General features: G+C 34.4%; 1 protein-coding gene across 1 annotated transcript in view; it reads right to left on the bottom strand.

The window, feature by feature from the left end:
• Nucleotides 1-10,810, bottom strand: part of LOC106465802 (annulin-like) — a 51,882-nt gene that overhangs the window by 8,767 nt on the left and 32,305 nt on the right. Inside the window, exons 4-8 of the mRNA XM_022393747.1 lie at nt 8,405-8,549; nt 6,079-6,197; nt 3,892-4,002; nt 2,550-2,724; nt 1,786-1,924 (exon numbers count right to left, since the gene is read on the bottom strand). Coding sequence (XP_022249455.1) covers nt 1,786-1,924; nt 2,550-2,724; nt 3,892-4,002; nt 6,079-6,197; nt 8,405-8,549 — 689 coding nt within the window. The remainder of the gene's footprint in view (nt 1-1,785; nt 1,925-2,549; nt 2,725-3,891; nt 4,003-6,078; nt 6,198-8,404; nt 8,550-10,810) is intronic.

Genomic DNA, 10,810 nt, shown 5'->3' with positions numbered 1-10,810 from the left:
ACAAAGAATATCAAAGAAGTTTACGTAAATGTTTTGAACGTTCGTAAGTGTCAACGGTGGTTCAGCAAATTTCGTTCAGGTGACTTTAGCCTTAAAAACTGAGATGGGAGGGGCCGACATGTTGGAATTGATATTGATGCTCTGAACGCCCCTACGGCTGAAAGGGCGAGTACGTTCGGTGGTGGGAATCGAACCCGCGACCATGCGATATATAATGCCTAGACAGAGGAAAACCATTAACAGCATAACTCCATTAATTCATTTTTTTTTATCGAAATTCATCAATACTTAATATAGGCTAAACAAGTAAAACCTCCCCTGTGAGAATTTGTTTGTCTACTCATATGCACAAAGGTGCAGAATGGGCTATCTTCGTTTTGCCCACTACATGGATCAAGCCCCACATTTTAGCACTACAAGCCCTCAGTCTAACCGCTGAGCTACTGGTGCGTGCTTTTGAGAGAACTATCTATCTTTATTAACTTGTTATTTGTTAATAAAAGAATAATATGCTTCAAACAGAATTTTGACTCATGACGTCAAAGAACAGTGTGATCTTTCTTTTTAACTTTAGAAACGCCATCTGTTAGGATATATATTCAACAGACGAAAAAAAAAGCACAAAAGGAATAGGTTTATTCTATGTGTTAACAACTGATTAAAGAGTTGACTGTGTTTAATCTTTAAGTCAAAGTTTACTCTATGTGCTAACAACTGGTTAAAGTGTTGACTGTGTTTAATCTTTAAGTCAAAGTTTACTCTATGTGCTAACAACTGATTAAAGAGATGACTGTGTTTAATTTTTTAAGTCAAAGTTTACTCTATGTGTTAACAACTGGTTAAAGTGTTGACTGTGTTTAATCTTTAAGTCAAAGTTTACTCTATGTGCTAACAACTGGTTAAAGTGTTGACTGTGTTTAATATTTAAGTCAAAGTTTACTCTATGTGAACAACTGGTTAAAGTGTTGACTGTGTTTAATTCTTTAACTCAAGATCCTGGCGTTCACTTGTGAGAAAAGACATTCTACCAATATGTTAAAATCTTGCCAATTTTTTTCACCCTCTGTCTAGCCATCTCTCAGTTTTACTAACACGTGTCAAGCATCGATTTTCACAACGTGTCGTTTTGACTGATTCAGAAAATTGCACGAAGCTGTTTGTTGAACTTTGAACATTTTTACATCATAGTTAACTGGTTGACTTGTTAAGCACAAGTAAACATCTGTGCTAGTTTCCCATCACGGGTATCGAAACTCGATTTTTAGCGTCCTAAGCCTGCAGAGTTGCCGCTGAGCCACAGAGTGAGGCAAAAGTATAGACAACTGACTTCCAACGGTTTTGTATATTTTCACTAACATTCAAAATAATAGTATTATGTCTCTACAAGACTAAGTAAGGTATAGAAATTCTAATATTTCAGACATACGTCATGCTAACTATTACACCCTTAAAACCGCGGAAATCTACAGATCTGAAGAAAATACATAGATGCATCGAAAAGGATTTCTCGACCTGCTAATACGAGTCCTTGTTATCATTACGAGTTTATAAGATTACACGAGTATCAAATACTACAGTACAACACGGTTTCTGATGCTACACTAGGCATATCTTCCTATCTGATGCTACACTAGGCATATCTTCCTATCTGATGCTACACTAGGCATATCTTCTTTCTGATGCTACACCAGGCATATCTTCCTTTCTGATGCTACACTAGGCATATCTTCCTTTCTGATAGTTATAAATTTTCGTTTAGCAAGCTTATTTGTCAGCTATACTCACCAGATAGAATCAATATTCAGCCTCTCAATGGGCTCACCCTCGTCATCAAAGAAGTAATCAATGGTGAGACTATTGTGCGTGTCATGGGCTGAAGAGAAGTTGGTGACGCTTCTGGCCGGGATTCCGAGAGCTCTACAGACTGACAGGGAAGATAATTAAAAACACAACTTTCATTAACAAACATTTCATCTTATCATTAACGTTACGAGCATAACAATGGAGAAGGAAGGCGGGTTTTATGTAATAACCAACTACCAGTACATTCTAAGTTAACAAATAATTGATTCGTGCTGACAAAAACAGTGGAAATAATATTTATAAACTATACTGAATCGCGTACGTATTAATTGGTGTTCATATATATACACATACATATTTATATAAACGAACTTTACGTTGCAAAAGAAAAAAATTAAAGGAGTCTTGAATATGCTATTGTTCTCTTATGTGTTTATACATTTAGTACTTAAGCCTGAAAACTCGTGCTTGATATTAAAGCTTTGAACAATTTTTTTTTTTACAACTCTGCTTTTAAAATCATTTGAGAAATTAATAGTGACCACGTCAAAGTTTGTGTAAAACATCCTAATTGTTTTCTCGCTTCGTTTTATACGTTGGTTAATAGTGTGAACCATGAAATGACTTTGTTCTGTACATCAGTTGCAGTTCCCGACCTAAAGACATTCTTCTAAATGTTTTGGTTATTTATACATATGGTTAGAAGCTCGCCACAGTAAAGGAACTTTGAAACTGTTCCAGCTTACCTGTTGTACAGACGCCCGAAAAAACCCAGCATTGTCCATACTTCACTGGTTTCTTGTTCTTGAAGAACTGCTGAAGAATAGCCACACTACCCCCCCAGGAAGTAGGAGACTGTCCCCCACCATAATCTCCTGACCAGTTACCAACGAGGACACCATTGTCATCAGGAGAGTTAACCTAAAAGTTTTATATTAATGTATATATGTCATGGAAGTATTCAGCATATGACAATATAGTGTTGTTATTTTTTAATTCCCATATATTCGAATCTTACTAAATTTAAAATTCTACCCCATGGACTTTGTAAAAAAGATTCACGAATAATCAGTCTATTGTCTAGGTGCTTTTCTGCTTTTTGAATAATTGGTACTTTTTGAAAGAACAATTTAAAACAATATATACCTAAAAACGTAATTTTTTTTTGTACGTGCAAAATAGAAAAAAAATCTAGATGGATAATTATAGATGTAATTAGCAATATATATTCTTGCTGATTAAGTGTAGCCATGTAGGAGGTGAGTACTGCTGACCAGTTGCCCTCCCTTTGGTCAAGAGCTCAAAATTATGGACAGCTGTGTCTGAACCTTGGAATATCTTAGTACGACCGCTTAGCCAATGTGTTCCATAAGGTGTCATTAAAGTTTAAAGAAAAAGTCAAACATCTTGTTCATTAATTACAGCTTCTGACATAGAGTGGGTTTAATTAAATATTGCTACCCCCCCCCCCCCTTTCGGATAAGGCCGCTGAGGTACATTGTAATTTTTTCCCTACCGTTAAATTTAGAAAACTGTCTAGAAACTGTACTTTTGTTGGTTGTATTTATGTACATTTTAACAGAACGTATATGCAAGTCCAATGTTTCTAATTACTGGATATGATCTTCAACAAACATTAGTTCAGAGCTTTACGTCCGAGTGACTAGTGGTTAAAATGTTGAAGCTCCGTTAGAAGTGTCATCTTCAAAAATTTAGCCACAGGTCATTTGGACGTAAAGCTTTTAACTAGTGTTTTTAAGTTTGCCCGAGTATTTTTTTCCCTAGCTTTACGAAGGTTCAATTTAGTTGTTGTTCTTTCGTGAAACTGAAATATCAGTTTTTTCTCGTGTAGACTTGAAACTGTAATTGTTCTACATTTGAATTTTGCTCCTAACGAGTGTGGGAGGGGAGAAATATCGGGAAAAAACGGTGAAATCTGTGAATAAAATTACAAGACTCGTTATTTCGTCGTTCTGTTCGATCAAAGGAAACTTCTATACTATTTTAATCGTGTTCTGTTCAGCAATTTGATAATTTTATTCTATTTATAAATATGAAGATGAAATCCTAGTACAGAAATTAACTTACCACAGAACTGACATGGCGTACAACACGAGCTGGATCAGCGCGTCCAACAATGTTGAGCTTTCCTACGTGACTCAACAGATAACAACAGCACTCCAGAATATTTTCTTCAAACTTTTGGAAAGATTAAAAAAAATAACTTTGATAATTTTTTTGGTGGGTGTAAGCCTCATTAATCACAGATGCTATTAAGAAGAAGCAAACACTTTTTAACACTATCACACGTTACTTTAAATATAACATTGGTTGGTGTGCTCTAAGCCTGTAAGGAATAATATTCTATAGTCACTATAACGTACTGTAAATGATAAATAACTAACGTACAGCCCGTCAAAAATGACAGGGCAAGTACTACCACCCCCACCCCATAGTACATATATACCGTATTTCATAGCTAACATAGCTAACCAACAAAGAGGCAGAAAAGGGCAGTCAAACGTCGGTAAATTCCTTTGTGGACCAATTAAAATTAAGATCATTCATGAAATGAATTCGTTCAGTATTCATAGAATAATTATTGGTAAACATCAGTTAGGTTAACAACTTCTAACATATAGAAACGCCAGTCCGTTTTGGTAACACTACGTTCCAACAATGACTTTTATGACATGTTGCTTAGCAACAAAAGTATAACCTAATCTAACCTATATAAAAGACGGTGTGTGTCACATCACGCTTAATTTCTATTCATTTTCTTCTCGAAATACGAGACGTGATAAAAGCCAAAATGCATTTATCCAAATAGAATAGTTCGATTACTGTCTGCCCATTATGATTTTAGTTACGGGGGTGCAAGGGGGCGTAAGTGATGTGTGTGTGTGTGCCATGAAACCTTATAAGTGTGGTGAGTGTCGGTATAATAAGCCTAAAGTTAAGACGTAGTGTGGGATCACCTAGCCTAGAGCCAAGTTCATATCACCAACGTTTATAATATATATATAAACTCTTTAATCAACAAATATTTTTCTAGTTTTGTTGTCTATAAATTTCATGTTATACTTTCAGTACATAGACTTAACTTGTCATCTTATTTTCTAGACAGTCTGTCATAATATAACTATAAATGGCAGTAAATGTTTAGAATTAACTTAGGCTAAAACTACAGTTTAATTTGCACAATGATATGAATTTCTTACTGTTTTAAATGGTAGATTATCTGTTCTAGTGCAATGCTATACAACAGGCTGTCAGCCACGAGGAATCGAAACCCAGATTTTAGCATTGTAAGTCCATAAATTTACCACTGACCCATTGGGTGACGTACAGGGTGGAACTGAAGAGAAAGTTTAACTTTTTTAACTGTACTTCTCAGAACATTGGAATCTCATATATCCGTCTGTCTCCCGTTTGAAAAGAAAGCTGTGCACGCAGGCAAAGCTCAGCATTCACTTTTGAAATGACGGGAAAACAGGCATGAAATAATCTTGATGCCAAATTTTATTTCGCAAGCAGGATATTTTACACTAAATTGTTAGGAATAAATTACACTATGGTTCATATTTTAGAATGTAACGTAACTTAATGAATAAAAATGTAGATTTACCGTAAGTTATTGTTGAGTGGCTCTTAGCATGACTGAAATGATAAACAATTACTTTTCTCAGTGGGCGGTATAAGTAGCTCAGATCTTTGGCTTCGAGTGAAACCAAAAGTGCAACACAATTAACTTTTTTAAAGTCCATGAAATAATTTAAATTGATAGATTAACTTTAACTTTTCCCGTCACTGGGGACGGGTACATTTGATTGTTCGTCCATAAAATAGAGACAGTTATTTTCATTATTTACTTATCTTCACGGCTTCATGACAAGGAACTTGATTTAGGAAAACATATTAATAAAACTCCTTAAATGAAAAGTTGAAATACATTATTTTCGACTTTCCATACGCGGAGATCTGATTGTCGTAAAAATATCATTTTTATCACTTTAGAATAATTAACTCTCGAATGTCCGTTCCCTGTATAAAGATGTTATTGTTGCTTATATATAATATTCTGGTATAAGGATACAAAAGGATAGCTGTAAACATGAGTAAATATAGAAAATAAAGACACAGACACGAATTATTTCGAAATAAAAGAACTGCCAACGTTTCGTGATTCAAGTAGAATTGTTAGAACCAAAACTCATTAAAAGCGAATAGCGAAATAATATACTGAGTTAATAAGCCTTTCTTTCTGATGCATACCTGTCCATAGTTCCATATGCATGGTCTGAGCCGGTTATGGCTTCCACGCCAAATAAGTCCACTTTCGTTCAACACGTACTCCTTCCTCCATTCTGGGTCACTCATGTACACCGTGTCCTCTAGAGGAGTTGTTAAGAACCAATTTAGATTAAAAGAAAAAAAAAAAGGAGTCCAGTAAGCCTTTTAACCTAAATAATTGTGTAGAGCGAAAATATGTTACAGAGAGAGAATGAATAAATCCGTATAATACCAGACTTAAGAGATTCAGTGCTTTAAAAGTATTTTAAGTGTTATTCAATAAAAAAAACAAAATATATTTGTATAATATTTAATTCTGGAAAACATTCCTTTACTAATTGAAGCACTTATCAAATTAAAATGGTGGAATTATTTAGGGCTGCACCTGAAAAAACAAATTATGGAAATATTATGTTAATTATGCAAAAAAAAACAAACAAGAACTGCGTAGAGGATGAATTTTTAAGCCCTCTACAAATAGCCATTTAAAACATCAGCCAAACAGACAGCTAGACAAATGGTTAAAGTGGGGCGGTTTGCACTGGTATGCATATAGGTAAGAAAAACAAAATGGTGGTATAAGATACCGGCAATATATTTAAAAAAAAAAGGTATAATGCTGCAAAACACCCTACCCACATTCCTTTCGTTGGATTTAGTGTCTCTCTGCAACAAGTATGTTTCACCTCAGTTCACTGCCCTTATTTTCTGAAAACGACTACCTGTCATCCCCTCCTTTCCCCACATACGTGCATAACAGCTCTTTTAACAAACCACCTTAAACACTGATAAATATAGATAGATACACCAACAGATAGGTTGATAGATATATCTTGTAAGTGTTTCAAAAAATAACCCCTGGTTATATTAGCTAATTTAAAAATGTTACTTTCTCTCTGTCTCACGTTCATTTCAATTGGTGGAATACGGACTGAGGAAACTGACGAATAAACATTAGCAACCAAGCGTATCTTAATCACTTTTCTTAGGCCTAAAAAAAAGCAACACTGCGTCACCAGTTCATTATATTACTTTTATAAATATTATGCATTTTCTAGAAAATTCGATAGAAAAAAAATGTTTAAAATGTAATAAACTATGAACGAAGAATCATTCTATTTCTATGATTGGTGATTACATACTTAAACGTAGAATTCTGATTAAATATTCTACACAACTTAATATTTATTGAACCTCAAGCTTGACTATTTGTTTTACACCTGAGATTCAATTATCATACCATTTCAAATTCATAATTGTCGAGAGCGCTAGGTTTTTTTATTTAGTAATAAAATGATAAAATATTTTAGGCACTGACTGCTTCCTCTTTTTTCTCCACTAAAAATATATGTATATATATTTAAATCCTGGAGGGCTTTAGTGGAACTTTCGGTTCTTATATTATGAACATGTAGATTTAAGTGGTCCTGGTGCTATCGTTTATTTAGAGACTTAAAGAATATAAAAGAAAGTTACACTTCACAACCTGAAACTTGGTGTTAAACTGCGGGTTAACTTGTAGAGAAAATTACTATATCTCCAAAACTACTTTTAAACTGTAGTAATCATCACTGTGGTACGAAGAAATTTTAACAGTGAGGGTCTACTCCGTCAGAATTAATTTCCTAGTTTTTGGAAAAATTTTTGAAAGTTTCAAATATTACATTAGTAATAATTATGTCCATGGATAAGCCAGTCCAAAAGAAACTGGCTGTTTCAAAATTTCCATAACTGTTATATAATTATTCATCCATCCAGTGACAAACATTGTAGTTGAAGCACAAACAAATGTTACGTTATTTATATATTTTTCGAGAGCGCCCCCCAGTGGCACAGCGGTATGTCTGCGGACTTACAACGCTAGAATCCGGGTTTCGATACCCGTGGTGGGCAGAGCACAGATAGCCCATTGTGTAGCTTTGTGCTTAATTACAAACAAACTGTAAACATGAGTTTCAAGTATACGCTTTTCATAACGATATAACTTCAACCCTTGATGTAAACATGAGTTTCAAGTATACGCTTTTCATAACGATACATCTTCAATCCTTGGTGTAAACGTGAGTTTTAAGTATACGCTTTTCATAACGATATAACTTCAACCCTTGATGTAAACATGAGTTTCAAGTATACGCTTTTCATAACGACCAAGGGTTGAAGATGTGTCGTTATGAAAAGCGTATACTTGAAACTCATGTTTACCCCAAGGGTTGAAGATGTGTCGTTATGAAAAGCGTACACCTGAAACTCATGTTTACATCAAGGGTTGAAGATGTGTCGTTATGAAAAGCGTATACTTGAAACTCACGTTTACACCAAGGGTTGAAGATAAGAAAAAATGAATCCTTCACGGAATAACGCAAGGTCTGGGATTCTTCGTCTTTTGCTGACTTCAGTTTGGTATCAATATCAAAATTCCACTCGCCTACAATTGCACTAGGAATGGAGGAGACCTAACGTACAGAAATAAGAAAAAAAATATCATTCAAAAAAAAATTCCAATAGTATAAAATTGTGACAAGGGAGAAAACAATTACGAAATACATATAAAACCCAGTTTAAAATTTAAACTGGGGTACAATTTTTAGAACATAATTCTCTAATATGGCATTTTGAAGAAAACGAAATTTTTCCTAAAAAACAAATAAAGATAATAATCATTTATAGATACCACCAAATAAAGATAATAAACATTTATAAATACCACCAAATAAAGATAATAATCATTTATAGATACCACCAAATAAAGATAATAATCATTTATAGATACCACCAAATAAAGATAATAATCATTTATAGATACCACCAAATAAAGATAATAATCATTTATAGATACCACCAAATAAAGATAATAATCATTTATAGATACCACCAAATAAAGAATCAGAGATAAATGTGTGAAAACGATTAGTAAACTGAATGTTGTGTAAACTTACTGAGCGTGGTCCAATAGTTTGCATACCGGGCTGCGGATCGAAATGTCTCGAGATATTCTAGCCCACGAAACGTCATGGAATACGTTCTGCCTTTCTGTTGATGACGTAATGTAAAATAGGAGTAAATTCTGCTGTTCGGTTAACAGTAGCCTTGCAGACAGCCGGTGATGTTTACCGATTGCCAGCAGTTCTGAATTATGGATGGCTATGGCTGAACTTTTAGTATCCGGACTGGCCGTTTAGCTCCCTGTGGTATTTTAAAAGATACTCTTTTTTTTTCAATTTTCATAACTCATTCTAAAGCAAAGAGAGACTTCTAATTCTACAAATTTGACGTCTGAAAAGTTATTAAAAGTGAATGGAAGTATTATTATGTTATACAAAGATTCTTTGAAAATGTTTCGTTTTGTGTGTTGTGTTCTAACACTAATAATTTCTAGGAATTTCTATAGAAATAATAACGCAAAAAATTTGTCTAACTCCACTCACTCGAGTATCAAGGAGATAAGATAAAGAAATTAACACCAACATTTAAATTTATAATGTAAGACTGATTGCCTATATTACAGTAGTAATGAAAATATATACGATTAGCTTTATTATAGTGATCATATTTCGCCAGATTTAGTATTATAAAATATTTAATATTTTCAACCTGAACGGCACCTTATGCGACACACCAAAATATGTTTTGTAATGAGAAGTTGGATATATATTTTGTTAGAATTACATTGTGTGTTTGATTTCCGTCACTAATAAGAAGAAAAACTACCTTTACGAATACTTCCACCATTAATAATCTTTCTACCCCATGTTCCCATTAGCCAACTATAAACCAAGAACTTGTTCAAAACCACGTAATAATAGACAAATATTTTTGTTGTGTGATAAAAAATTTTTGGCGTTAGCTGAATCTTTTCAATGTGGAAAACGAACCGGATAAAAAAATCTTGCAAATCTCAATGTATGCGAGTTAAATAAAGCAATTAGTCCATGTGTATGTCTGTGTCCGTGCTTGATCTTTAACACAATATTAGCACCCAAATTTAATGTTTACTACATCTAGAATTTCAGAGTGGGCAGAAATTATTACATTACTTGAAACTGATTTTCTTCTTCTTATGAACTTAATCCAATTTTGGTAGGGAGTCAGTCGCTCGGGTCTTCCTTCTCCATAGGTAAAGGTCTTGTGTATCATTTTTAGTTGCACCAACCTCTTTCACACGCTTCCCCACCAAATTCTCTTTCTTCCTGTCCACCACATCTCTCTACCATATTCTCTGTCTTCCTGTTCACCATATTCGCTGTCTTCTTCTACTTCTTCGACGTTTCACTGGCATTTCCAATCCTCTTCTCACTGCACATCCTTCTTCACTTCTTATTACGTGTCTTCAGTCTTGCTTCACTTGCTTTTTCTGGGATTTTACAGACTCCAACACTTTTCCTAATGCCATCACTCATTATTATTTCTCTCAAAGATATTCCCAGTATCCAAATTAACATTCTCATCTCTATTCTTTCTAAAATACCATTCTATTTTTCTTTTTTATGGTCAAAGTTTCTGCTCCACAAAGCAGAACTGGCCTAACTACTGTTTTGTAACTTTTTCTCTTTAGCTTCAGCGGTATTTTTGTTGTTGTCAAGAATCATCCTTGAGACTTCCTCACATGGTGCCCGGCATGGCCAGGTGGATAAGGCGCTCGACTCACAATCTGAGGGTCGCGGGTTCGAATCCGCATCCCACCAAACATGCTCGCCCTTTCAGCCGTGGGGGCGTT

The sequence above is a fragment of the Limulus polyphemus genome, unplaced genomic scaffold (genome assembly GCF_000517525.1).
Source record: "Limulus polyphemus unplaced genomic scaffold, Limulus_polyphemus-2.1.2 Scaffold2056, whole genome shotgun sequence".
NCBI lineage: Eukaryota > Metazoa > Arthropoda > Merostomata > Xiphosura > Limulidae > Limulus > Limulus polyphemus.
The sequence above is the reverse complement of the archived record's forward strand: the minus strand, read 5'-3'. Positions and strand labels throughout refer to the sequence as shown.